The sequence below is a fragment of the Tachyglossus aculeatus genome, chromosome 25, assembly GCF_015852505.1.
Source record: "Tachyglossus aculeatus isolate mTacAcu1 chromosome 25, mTacAcu1.pri, whole genome shotgun sequence".
NCBI classification, from domain to species: Eukaryota; Metazoa; Chordata; class Mammalia; order Monotremata; family Tachyglossidae; genus Tachyglossus; species Tachyglossus aculeatus.
This window is the reverse complement of record NC_052090.1, coordinates 23,764,800-23,778,254: the sequence shown is the minus strand read 5'-3', so window position 1 is coordinate 23,778,254 and position 13,455 is coordinate 23,764,800. Positions and strand designations below refer to the sequence as shown.

General features: G+C 53.0%; 1 protein-coding gene across 2 annotated transcripts in view; it reads right to left on the bottom strand.

The window, feature by feature from the left end:
- The window catches only part of SULF1 (sulfatase 1), a 67,883-nt gene that overhangs the window by 25,432 nt on the left and 28,996 nt on the right, over nucleotides 1–13,455 (bottom strand). For both annotated transcript variants that reach the window (XM_038766500.1, XM_038766501.1), the window contains 4 exons: nucleotides 7,692–7,757; nucleotides 7,005–7,235; nucleotides 1,916–2,155; nucleotides 672–823 (listed from right to left, as the gene is read on the bottom strand). In XM_038766500.1, coding sequence (XP_038622428.1) covers nucleotides 672–823; nucleotides 1,916–2,155; nucleotides 7,005–7,176 — 564 coding nt within the window. In that variant the 5' untranslated portion in view covers nucleotides 7,177–7,235; nucleotides 7,692–7,757. The remainder of the gene's footprint in view (nucleotides 1–671; nucleotides 824–1,915; nucleotides 2,156–7,004; nucleotides 7,236–7,691; nucleotides 7,758–13,455) is intronic.

Below are 13,455 nucleotides of genomic sequence, written 5' to 3'. Positions count from 1 at the left end.
CTTCAAGGCCCAGTCCAGTGCTATGCACGTGGTGGGCGCTTAGTAAATACTGCTGACAAAAGGGGAGACAGGCGTGGACTCAGACCACTGGAGTCATCCAGAGATGACCCCCACTTGCATACCACACATCTCTGGGCCCTGGCTTCCAACTATATTAATAATAATAATAAAAATGGTACTTGTTAAGTGCTTACTATGTGTCAAGCACTGTTCTAAGCGCTGGGGTAGATACGAGATAATCTGGTTGGATACAGTCCCTGACCCACAAGGAGCTCATAGTCTTAATCCTCATTTTACAGATGAGGTAACTGAGGCCCAGGCAAGTGAAGTGACTTGCCCACGGTCCACAGCAGACATGTGATGGAGCAGGGATTAGAACCCAGGTCCTTCTGACGCCCAGAACTGTGTTTTATCAGCTAAGCCACACTGCTTCTTCTGAGTGACAGTGGCAGACCCCCGAAACCCCAACAACGGACCAGCCACCGCCAGGGGAGTTCATCCAGGACCTGCCCTCTGTGGAATGGGGGCTTCGTTTGGAAGAGGCCAACATGTTCTGGGCGAAGGTGTTTCCCGCTCGCCGCGATGCCCAGTTCCCCAGCTGAGGGCCCCGCTTTGGCTGGGTCAGGAACAGAGGGGTGCCGGGAAGCAGGAGGGGCCAGGCTGGGACTTACCTTGGCGTAGTCGAATCCGTGCTTCTCTTTGATGCCGTTGCGACAGATGGTGTAATTATAGAAGCGGGAATTCTTGACCAAACCCAGCCACTCCCGCCAGCCGGGAGGGACGTAGCTGCCGTTGTACTCGTTCAGGTATTTGCCGAAGAAGGCTGTGGAGAGACAGAACAAAAGCGATGGGCTTTGGAGAACGGGCCGGACCCAGCTGGCCCCAAGAGAAGTGAGCCCACTGCCTGGAAAGCACTACTTAGAACACCGGGCCCATGATGGCAACAACTCTGGTCCACCGCCATATCAGTAGTGCTTTGCACACAGTGAGCGCTTAATAAATGTCATTATTATTATTATTATTATTATTATTATTATTATCATCATCATTATTATTATTATTATATCTGGAGGTCTCAGCTCCTCCTGGTTTCAGGAAGGGGGTCTCAGTGTACAGTGGGCATCCAGCACAGCACTGCACAAATGGCAGGAACCCACCACAGACCTCCATACTTAGGTACAGAGGGTGTCCAGCAAAGTACTCCACACCCAGTGGTCACCAGCACAGAGCTCTACTCATGATAGAGAAGCAGTGTGGCTCAGTGGAAAGAGCCCGGGCTTTGGAGTCAGAGGTCATGGGTTCAAATCCTGACTCCGCCAATTGCCAGCTGTGTGATTCTGGGCAAGTCACTTCTCTGGGCCTCAGTTCCCACATCTGTCAAATGGGGATTAAGACTGTGAGCCCCCATGGGACAACCTGATCACCCTGTAACCTCCCCAGTGCTTAGAAGAGTGCTTTGCACATAGTAAGCGCTTAATAAATTCCTTCATTATTATTATTATTATTACAATCCCCACCTTGGAGGAATTTACAGTCTACCACGTACGGAGCATGGTACTGAACATTCTGAAATATGCAGTTGAGTAAGGTAGATTAGATTCCTGCCTTCAAAGAGCTTGCGTTCTTACCAACGTTTTATGGTGCTTTGCCCATAGTAAACGCTTAATAAATTCTATCATTATTATTATAATTACTATGGTCTCCCACAAACAGGGGTGTTCAATAAGCGCTGCTTGATCATCACCTCGCTAATCAGCTGAACTTCTACCCAGCCAACTCGGCTCTTGTGGTGGACCCTCGGACCCTGCGGCAGAAACCCGCTGGCCCCCATCCCCATCCAATAGATGCGCCTCAGTTCCCTCCCTCTGCTTCCAAATTTCCAGCCCAGCTCTCTGGCTGGCCCCGGGCGGCTCACCTGTGCGGTAGCCAGTGTCATTGAGGTAGACTGCGAAGGTACGGGGTTCGTGCGTCGCCTGCCAGGAGGGCGAGGAGCAGTTCTCGTTGTTGGTGTACACGTTGTGGTTGTGGACATACTTGCCCGTGAGCATGGATGAGCGCGACGGGCAGCACATGGGCGTGGTGACGAAGGCGTTGACGAAGGAGGCGCCTCCCCGCTCCATCAGCTCCCTGGTCTTGTTCATCACCTGCAGGGACCCTGCCGGGAAAGCAACGGTCCGCAAACACTCAGACGGCACTGGCACCCTTCACCCCATCCCCAACCGCCCACTTCATTCGTCCCGCGACAGATACGGAGCCGGGGCAGGGGGGCTCGAGGTAGGATTGGCATTTTTTTCCAAGGTAAAATGCCGTCTCGTGCCACAGAGAAGCCGCGTGGCTCAGTGGAAAGAGCCCGGGCTTTGGAGTCAGAGGTCGTAGGTTCAAATCCCGGCTCCACCAATTGTCAGTTGTGTGGCCTTGGGCAAGTCACTTGATTTCTCTGTGCCTCAGTTACCTCATCTGTAAAATGGGGGATTAAGACTGTGAGCCCCCCCATGGGACAATTTGATCACCTTGTATCCTCACCAGCATTTAGAACATCATCATCATCAATCGTATTTATTGAGCGCTTACTATGTGCAGAGCACTGTACTAAGCCCTTGGGAAGTACAAATTGGCAACATACAGAGACAGTCCCTACCCAACAGTGGGCTCACAGTCTAAAAGAACAGTGCTTGGCACATAGTAAACGCTTACAAATGACATCATTACTATTATTATTATATACCATCTGGCTCATCTCGCGGGATAATAATAATAATGCTGCAGCCCCTTCCCCTTCCTGCTTGCAGGGGGTAAATGCAGGCTAATGGGATCATTAAAGCCTCAGTGCTCAATCTGGAGCGGATGCTGAAGACAGCTGGCCCGGGAAGATTCTAGGAGAACTACGGCCCGGTCCAGGGATCGGATGTTGAGGCCAGCTGGCTCGGGAAGTTTCCGGGGGAACTACAGTTTGGTCCAGAAAACATACAGAAAGGCCCCAAAATCAAGCCAAATGGAGGCAGGGGCGTTCAGGAGAGGACGGCACCAACGTTTTGGTGGTTATGGGTTCAGTGTCTTCCCTCGCAGGGCAGGGCAGCCCTCCATTTAGTTTTCCGGCTCCTGCACGGACCACTGTCCCTACACCCCGGGTTCATGACCTTGCTCTCCCCACTCCTCAGACCGCGAGCCCCATGTGGGATAGGACTGAATCCGGTCTGTGCTTTGGCGCCTTGTAAGAGTTTAACAAACACCAGAGCCACCTCGATAGAGTAACTTCTGCAATAACCCAGCTGTTTGTTATATTGTACTCTCTCAAGTGCTTAGTATACTGCTCCGCACACAGTAAGCGCTCAATACGATGGAATGAATGAATGAATGAAACTGGGACTTGTAATCTTGAAGAACCCTGTGTTGCGGAGAAGTACCACCCGACAAATACCACCAGAACCCTAACTACCATTCTCTAATCATACCTTGACTTTCTTTCAGCTCTTTTTATTTCCAGCACCCTTTCAGACCCCACGCTCCCAGGGCAGAGAGGAGCGGTGAGCCCCACCAGGGGCAGGGATGCAGTCCCATACCCGCCTGGTCCAGGGCTTTGGGAGAGAACAAGCTCTTGATAACGGCCACGGAAAAATAATGTAAAAAGAATGTTTGGGGGTGGGGGAGAAGGATCAAAAATCCCTATCTCTTACGTGCTCACCCACCCAGGGGGAATGAAGCATGGGAAAACAAGGAGTGGGAAGGAAACCACGGGAGACGGCGCTCTGGGCTATGACAGATCATTGTGTTCTGGATGCCCTCTGCCCACGACAATTGTAACTCAGCTTGGAGAGTCCCAGCAAAAAGAGCCCACTGGTACTCTCTGTCTCTTTAACCTCTAATCGTGGGAGGCGGGGTGGAGTTTCTTAAACATCCCGAGCCCGGGGTGGTGATCTGAGCGCCCAGGAAGCTTTCCAACCCAGCAGTCCTGGAGAAAGCACAGTCCCCACAAGGAACTCACAGATTCCATTTCCCTGGCGGGCTATTGCGTCCCGATGGTTCAGAGGATGCCCCTACCTGATACAGACCATCCAAGAGGCGATGAGCCCCTCTTGGCTGCCTGACACTGGGCTGTGCCATCCTCAGGGCTGCCCCAGAGACAAGGCCTCCCATTTCTCCAAGAAGATGGGGCTTGTGTTTCTGTAAAATCTGGGGAACAGTCCCTGATTTGTTTCATTTTTTTTACGGTATTTGTTAAACTCTGTGTGCCAAACGCTGTCCCAAGCGCTGGGGCAGATACAAGTTAATCAGGTTGGACACAGTTCCTGTCCCACATGGAAATCACAGTCTTTCTCTTCATTTTACAGTTGAGGGAACTGAGGTGCAATAGTGCCACGGGAGAAAAGAGACAGAGCTGGGTTTAGAACCCAGGTCCTCCTGACTCCCAGACGGGGGCCCTATCCACTAAGCCACGATTCCCTCAGGACGCTCACACCAGAGCGCCATGTTAAAACTCATGTGGCTGCAGAACCGTGGGCACTTACTAATACAAATAATCGCTATAATGGCCTGTGTTAAGCGCTTACTATGTGCCAAACACTGAACTAAGCACTGGCATAGTTCAAGATCAACAGCTCATGCACAGCTCCTAGAGAAGCAGAGTGGCTCAGTGGAAAAAGCCCGGGCTTTGGAGTCAGAGGTCATGGGTTCAAATCCTGCCTCCGCCACTTGTCAGCTGTGTGACTTTGGGCACGTCACTTTGCTTCTCTGTGCCTCAGTTCCCTCATCTGTCAAATGGGGATTAAGACTATGAGCCCCCCGTGGGACAACCTGATCACCTTGTAACCTCCCCAGTGCTTTGAACAGTGCTTTGCACATAGTAAGCACTTAACAAAAGCCATCATCATTATTATTATTATTATTCCCACTCCTCTGGCCACACTGCTTCTCTAAGCACTCAACATATCGAGAGGCAGCGTCGCTCAGTGTAAAGAGCATGAGCTTTGGAGTCAGGTCATGGGTTCAAATCCCGCTCCGTCAATTGTCAGCTGTGACTTCGCTTCTCTGTGCCTCAGTTCCCTCATCTGTCAAATGGGGATTAAGACTGTGAGACCCCCGTGGGACAACCTGATCACCTTGTAACCTCCCCAGCACTTAGAACAGCGCTTTGCACATAGTAAGTGTTTAACAAATGCTATTATTATTATTATTATTCCCAATCCTCTGGCCTTGTCATTTTGAGCTACACATGTTTCTTCTCCTGCTCCCACTATTTAGAAACAATTACCTCTGCCTATCTCCCCCATTAGGTTATAAATTCCCTGAGAGCAGAGACTCTGTCCTTTAATCAATCAATCAATCGTATTTATTGAGCGCTTACTATGTGCAGAGCACTGTACTAAGCGCTTGGGAAGTACAAATTGGCATCACATAGAGACAGTCCCTACCCAACAGTGGGCTCACAGTCTAAAAGGGGGAGCCAGAGAACAGAACCAAACATACCAACAAAATAAAATAAGTAGGATAGAAATGTACAAGTAAAATAAATAAATAAATATTTATTAACTCTAATTTAACTCTATTATACTCTCTTGGCCAACCAATCTAGTGCTCTGAACACAGTAGTTTCCCGATAAATAATGATTATGGTTTTTAATAATAATAATAATAATGGCATTTGTTAAGCACTTACTATGTGCAAAGCACTGTTCTAAGTACTGGGGAGGTTTCAAGTTAATCAGGTTGTCCCATGGGGGGTTCACAGTTTGAATCCCCATTTTACAGATGAAGTAACTGAGGCACAGAGAAGTTAAGTGACTTGCCCAAGGTCACACAGCTGAGAGTTGGTGGAGCAGGGATTTGAACCCATGACCTCTGACTCCAAAGCCCGTGCTCTTTCCACTGAGCTGCTTCTCTATATTATACTGCATTATACTATAACTCTATTATAGTTTCGTTAAATGCTTACTATGTGCCAGGTACTGTACTAAGCGCTGGAGTAGATATAGGTCCCACATGGGGCTCGCAGTCTAAGCAGGAGGGAGACCAGGGATTGAATCCCCATTTGGCAGATGACGGAACTGAGGCACAGAAGTCAAGTGACTCATCCAAAGTCACACAGCAGTTAAGTGGTGGAGCCAGGTTTAGAACTCTCTAGACTGTCCTCTACAGTCAATCAATCAATCGTATTTATTGAGCGCTTACTGTGTGCAGAGCACTGTACTAAGCGCTTGGGAAGTACCAGCTGGCAACATGTAGAGACAGTCCCCGCCCAACAGTGGGCTCACAGTCTAGAAGGGGGAGACAGAGAACAAAACCAAACATACTAACAAAATAAAATAAATAGAATAGATATGTACAAGTAAAATAAATAGAGTAATAAATCTGTACAAACATATATACATATATACAGGTGCTATGGGGAAGGGAAGGAGGTAAAGCGGGGAGGATGGAGAGGGGGACAGTCCTTACCGTCTACCCTTATTGTCCCCTACACTGTAAGGTCGTTGTGGGCAGGGAATGTATTGTCGTATTGTTCACTTAGTACAGTGCTCTGCACCAGTAAGGGCTCAATAAATACGATAGAATGAATTAAATCTGAATGAATGAAACGAAATGAATGAACGAACTCAGGTCCCCTGGACTCCCAGCCCTGTGCTGTTTCCCTACCACCTGGATTTAGCCAGATGCCAAGATGGTAGCCCAAGCCGGGGTGGGGCCTTTGGAAACCCCCAGGATTCTTGGACCCCAATCACATGAGTTTAGCGGACAAAGCTCTGCGCACCAGTGGAAGGTGGGGGAACCCCTTGAAGATGGCACAATGAGGCTGCAGTACTCGGGTGAAAATGCTATCTGGGGATTGACCTATCCACTCTTGGGGGGCCCAACGGGGAAGACCACGGGCCGTCCCTTAAGTGCACAGCACCCACTAACCCCCACTGACCTCGGGGGGTTCAGGACAGGGGCAGGGAATGACCTGGCGGGGACAGGGTGTGGAGGGGACGGGGGTGGAAGGAGACAAGACGGCCTCCGAGGCCCCTCACCAAGCTCCACGTCCTGATCGTCCGTGAGGACCAGGATGATGTTGGGGCGGATGTTTTTGCGCTCCTGCTGCACACGGCCGCGGAACCTGGGCGCCTTCCCCGTCGCACAGACGTGTTCGGGCAGCTCCGCCCCCAGCACGGCCACGATGAGCAGCCACACGCCGGGCTTCATCCTTGTCCGTCCGACGGGCTGGACCCGGCCGACGCGTCCGTCTCGCTGCTTCCGGGGCTCTGGGGGAGTGAGGGGGAGAGGTGCCACATGAGCACCCCCGCAAGCACGTACACAGAGGCACACATGGAGAAACTGAAAGCAAAGTGAGTCCGCAAAGTCATCAGCCTAACAGATCCCCGCCGCTTCCACAGGATGGAAGCCACTCTCTGGATGGGCTAGTTTGATGCAGTTATATCCACGATGTCAATCGTGGCCTTCCTTCCTGTTTCCGGCCCCTGTCCCCCTTCTAGACTGTGAACCTGTTGTTGCGTAGGGATTGTCTCTATCTGTTGCCAAATTGTACTTTCCAAGCACTTAGTACAGTGCTCTGCACACAGTAGGCACTCAAAAGTGCTTAGAACAGTGCTTTGCACATAGTAAGCGCTTAATAAATGCCATTACTAATAAATACGGCTGAACGAATGAATGAATGCCCGGGGGCAATTTCTGGTGCCATTCTCGGTATTCAGACGTACCTTGCCGGGCGCCTGGGCTGAGCAATCGGTCCCTAGGCGTGCAGAATGTCTTGGGTGTCGGCCGACCTGGAAGAAGAGAGGAAACGTTCTGCTTGGGGACTGGCTGGCCAGAGGGGCCCCACCTCCAAGGGGGGACCAAAGACAGTGCCAGCCACCCGCAGGACCCTGGCTCTAAAAGGGAGCCAAAGACAGTGCCAGCCTTGGGCCAGATTGGCCTGGCGCCCCACATCTGTTCCCTTGCACAAGCCAACACTGGAAACCAAGGCCCAGAGAACTCAGTGACATGGTCCAGGTCACACGGCAGGCCAGAGCAGATCTATGTTTTGTTTTGTTGTCTGTCTCCCCCTTCTAGAGTGTGAGCCCGCTGTTGGGTAGGGACCATCTCTATATGTTGCCAACTTGTACTTCCCAAGCGCTTAGTACAGTGCTCTGCACACAGTAAGCGCTCAATAAATACGACTGAATGAACGAATGAATGAATCTCCTGATTCATAGCCCCGGGCTAAGCCTCCACTGGGACACTGATGCCCCGGGCTCAACTCTCCCTCCCCAGCCCACAGCGCTAACCCAAGGCGACCCAAAGCCAGGTGGATGACGGGGTGGATGAAAGGGGATCGGGCCACCCCAGCACCAGATCCAAGAGAAAGACGTATGTGGCACCAGCCTTTGACAGCTCCCAGGACCACTGTCCACGTGTTTCAATGGTGCCGGGCTCGGCCTGCGGAACTAAGGAGCAGAGCCAATTATGCGAGACCCGGCTCCACAGCACTCATGTGCATAGCCGTAATTTATTTATTCATACTATTGTCTGTCTCCCCCTCTAGACTGTAGTAAATTCACTATGGGCAGGGAATCTGTTAAGACTGTTGTATTGTACTCTCCCTAGCACTTAGTACAGTGCTCTGCACACAGCAAGCACTCAGGGCCGGTGAAGGAGCTGGTCACACATGTCCAGCTGTGACACAACATCCTGCACCACAATTTATGGAGGAAAGGGCCTGGGGGGCCTTGGCAACACACGAGTTAACCAGTGTCCAGTGACCCAGGACTGCTTCTCACACACACCTATGATTTTCAGCTTTATGAGATGTTTTATAAACAGCCTTAAAGCCCTTCACTCTGCAGCCTGCAATTACTTTGGTTGCTCGTGGCGGGGGAAGAGACTTGTTAGTGGGGGAGAGATATGGTGGGGAAGAGAGGGATGTGCTGGGGGAGAGGGATGTGCAAGGGGAGAGAGGGTTGGGGTGAGAGGTGAGAGGGGGAGAGAGGGATGTGGGAGTGGAGGGATATGGAGGGGAGACAGGGATATTGGAAGGAGACAGGGATGTGGAGGGGATAGAGGGGGAGAGGGGCATGGTGGAGAGAGAAACCTGGGAGGGTAAGAAACAGGAGGAGAGAGACATGGGGAGAGAGAGATGTGGGGGAGAGAGTCATGGGTGAGGGAGACGTGTGGGAGAGAGACATGGGGAGAGAGGTGGGGGGATAAAATCAAGGGGAGAGGAGAAAGGGGAAGAGGTGGGGGGAAAGTGGAACAGCGAAAGAGAGAGGGCAAAACCCAAGACAGGAGTAAAGGAGAGGGAAAGGAGAGGGTGGGGAGAAGGGGGAAAAGGAAGAGAAGAGAGGGTAGGGAGAGGAGAACGAAGCTCGGCAGATTTGGCTGCCACACTGGATCCCTCCCTTCCCCGGGGTTCTGGATTCACTCAAGGCCCCACCGCCCCAGCCCCCGCATTCTGGCTCTGACCCCTGACTTGATGACAACAACACTGTTATATTGACCTCTCCCAAACGCTTAGTACAGTGCTCTGCACACAGTATGTGCTCAATAAATATGATTGATGGATCGCGTCTGAGGAGCGACCTGCTCCGGCCATGTCCAGCAGCTCTCCGTCATCTGGGCACGGGACAGCTGATGGGCAGGTGCTGGTCTCCCCCGATAGCTTGCTCGCCCTCCGTGCCCAGACCCAAACGGGCCGAAGGGCACTCTCTCACCCAGGCTACTTGGGAGATGACCCTCCGGCCGGGCCGCCCTCCTGGGAGCCAGGGTGGGAGGAGGAATGGGGGCATGGATGGAGCCTCCCCCCATATGCAGGCCTCCTATAACAACTCCTCTGCCTCCGCCCCGGCCAAAGCCTCTGCAATGCCAGCTCCAGACCAATACTCCGAACTGCTCCTAACCAGCGCCCCCCCATCCGATCAATTAAAGGCCTTTACTGAGCCCGGACTGTGTGCAGAGCACTGAGTTGAGCACTTGGCAGAGTATACTACAGAGCGAAGGCAGGCTCTCAGGCCGCAAAAAGCCAGCAGTGCAGCGAGGGAGACCCCAGGACCATTTCAATAATAATAATAATGATGGCATTTGTCAAGCGCAGAGAAAGGGCAGAAGGAATATGGTTCATGAGCAATGCACAGAAGGGCAACAGGGTTGCGGCATCCCTGGGGCTCAGGCTGGGGCCATAGCTGGTAGAGAGGAAGACCACCTGGAGGAACAGTGCTTTGCACATACTAAGCGCTTTACAAATACCATTATTATTGTGTCATTTCAGAATGCCTTTCACAATGGGGGAGGAGGGGTGTGATCAATACGCCTGGAAGACACCACCAACTCTGTGCTAATAAAATTGCCCTCAGATCCAACTCCCGCTTACTGCTCCTCTTCTCACCTCTCTCCAGTTACACAAAATCCCATTGCCATCCCTCTCCTCCCTCTAGCTTCTCCCTGGGGAGAGGGAAGCGGGTGGGAAAGGTTCGGCTTCTTGACCCAAGAGATCCTATCTGAGAAGAGGGCAAAGGGACTTCTTCCTCATCACATCGGCACCTCTCAAAACGCAGCCCGCCCTGAACCACGGGGTCGGTTGGGGGCGGAGGGTGGTCAGCCGCTGGCCAGGGCCAAGCCCCGGGATCCTTCACCGGGGGAAAGCCCCACACGGAAAAATTCTTAATGCCCAAGTGACCTTTGAAAGCCCCCCTAGCTTCCCTCAGAGCCGGTGTCCTGGCCCCAGGAGGAAGTCGAGAAAAGCTGCTACCAGGCGGGAGGCGGTGGAGACAAGGGCGCAATGTTTGGCTGGGATACTTGGTGGGGGGCACCCAGTGTCCTTAGAGACACCACAGTCTGTCTCAGGACGCAGCGGGAGGCAGAAGTGAAGAAGAACGGGAGGGCGACTTTCTCATACCCGGGCAGGGGGCTCGGGGGCCCTGGGCGGGGTCCCGGAACCTGGCCTGAATACAAGCTGCCTCTTTCCAAGCCTGGAAATGAAAACCCAATTGTGGTGTCGGTGGGCGCTACGTGAGAGCCTCGCGACCCTTTGTCGATGGATGGTAGCCAGGGAGAAACGGGGACAGCGGCGGGGAAGGGGGTGGTGGGGGCGGTGGGAAATGCGGGGGTGGTGAGGGCGGAAACAATGGTACCACCACTCAGGGCGTCCCCCCACAAATCCTCCCACCCACAACGGCTGCTTCAAATTTCCCAAAGAGCACGGACAGCGGAGGTCCCTCTGAGAGGCTGGTGGCCAGGGAGACAGACTCCGTTAGCCCCTTGGCCCAGTGGCTCCCCAGGCCAGCTGACAGGCAGGGATCACCTGGCAGCTGGGCAGGTTCATGCCCACAGGCCCAGCACCGACCGGGCACCAATGGGGCGGCGTGATGCAGTGACCCAAGAGCGAGGATGCGCTCCCTTCCCACAGAAAGCTTCCGCTGACTTCTCACCTGACCTCTCATCCCTTCACGTCTGCTGGAGAACCGAAATTGCCATGGACAAGGGCAGGTGGGCATGGCGAGATGTTCACCTTGCCTGGTACTTCTACTGAACTCTTTCAGAACCCTTCCTGAAGACTGACATGTGCTTCCCCCAGATCTTGACGCTCGCCAGCCCTTAGGGCTGATGGAGACTTTCTGGGTCTCCAGACGCCCAACGTGGCTGTCTGCCCGGCCACAACAGCCCCGCCTTCCTCTCCTCCACCAGCTCAGTTGGCAAGCTTGCCTGGAGCATTAGTGGGTAAGCTTGGTCTCTGTCTTGGGAACAGCCTCCCCCCTTCCTAAGCTTTGCCAAAACATGGAAGGACGAAAAAGACAGCCCTCCTTTGGCCCCAACAACCTCTTTCCCAGGCTCAGACCTGTGACAGCCACGTTTCCTAAGCCGCGGGCAACCCCCATAATAATAATAATAATGATGGCATTTATTAATCGCTTACTATGTGCAAAGCACTGTTCTAAGCACTGGGGAGGTTACAAGGTGATCAGGTGGTCCCACAGGGGGCTCACAGTCTTAATCCCCATTTTCCAGATAATGTAACAGGCACAGAGAAGTTAAGTGACTTGCCCAAAGTCACACAGCTGACAATTGTCAGAGCCAGGATTTGAACCCATGACCACTGACTCCAAAGCCCGGGCTCTTTCCACTGAGCCACCCTGCTTCTCTACATGGAAGCAGTGTGACCCAGTGGCTAGAACACAGGCCTGGGAGTCAGAAAGACCTGGGTTCTAATTCCGCTCCGCCACTCGTCTGCTTTGTGACTTTGGGCAAGTTACTTAGCATCTCTGTGCCTCAATTACCTCATCTGTAAAATGGGGATTAAGACTGTGAACCTCACATGGTACAGGTTCTGTGTCCAACGTGATTACCTGGTAGCTACCCCAGCACTTAGAACAGTGCCATGCACATGGCAAGCACTTATCAAAAACCATGGGAAAAAAGGGGATAGGTAGTTGTTACCCCAAAGGTAATTGAGCCCTGATTGCATTTCCATGTTGAGGTCAGCAGCCTGAGATCCCGGACCTGCACAGCCACTGGCCTGGTCTGCAGTGAGTCCCGGGGGTCACCTCCACTGGCTTGGGGTTCAAGTCCACCAACCAGCTTCACCAGTGCATTGACCCACTCGCCCGCCACACCCCATCCTAGACGGCGTGGACGCGGTTTGGCGGGCAAGACCGCGGCCGGTCCGAAGACGAGTAGCTGGCCAGCGGGGATGTTTCCACCGGGGCCCACGAGCGGCTTGGGAAGTTTTGCAAGTTGCTCAAGGAACCCTGTTGTTCCCCAGGCCCCAGACATTGACGCTAGCAGGCCGAAGATGTTTTTTTGTACCCGGCTGGTGGGAGAAAGGAGGTTGCCAGCAGTCCAATGGAACCCCCGAGGAGGAGGAAGGAGGAGGCGGAAAAGAAGGAGGAAAATGAAGAGAAGGACTGGCAGCCTGGCAGAGGTGGGGGCAGGTTCTTCAGGATCGCTAAGGGCTCTTGGGTCGCTGTTCTAAACTCGACCCTCCCGCTGACATGTTGTTTCCTCCCGGGGTGTTTTTCTCACCAATTAATTTGCCTCATTGTAAGTTCACCACACACACACACACACACACACACACACACACACACACACACACACAGAGGCACATGCACGCACGCACACGCGCACGCGCAAAGTCCCTTTGTCAGACAATGGAGGCCGATCTAATTAAACCAGATGACAGGTTTCCCCCCAAGGAAAACCAGCCATTCATGAAAGCTGGTCACCAGAGGCCCTTCCGAACAATGTGTTATTTCTGAGTCACCTCAAGTAATCCCGGCTCGCTCCCGGATCCGGTTTCCATGAAGTCTTGAGCACACGTGGGCCGCAAACAAGAGGCTTCTGCAAACCTGCCGTGGTGATCCATCCGGGAGCTGGCAACAGCGCCGGGATGGGGTCCGGTCTGCTCCAGGGAGCCACGGGCCTTCACAAAGGAGGGCACGTTCCCACGCAGCTTTGGGAGAAGAGTTAACAGTCCATGTGCAGTGGGATGGT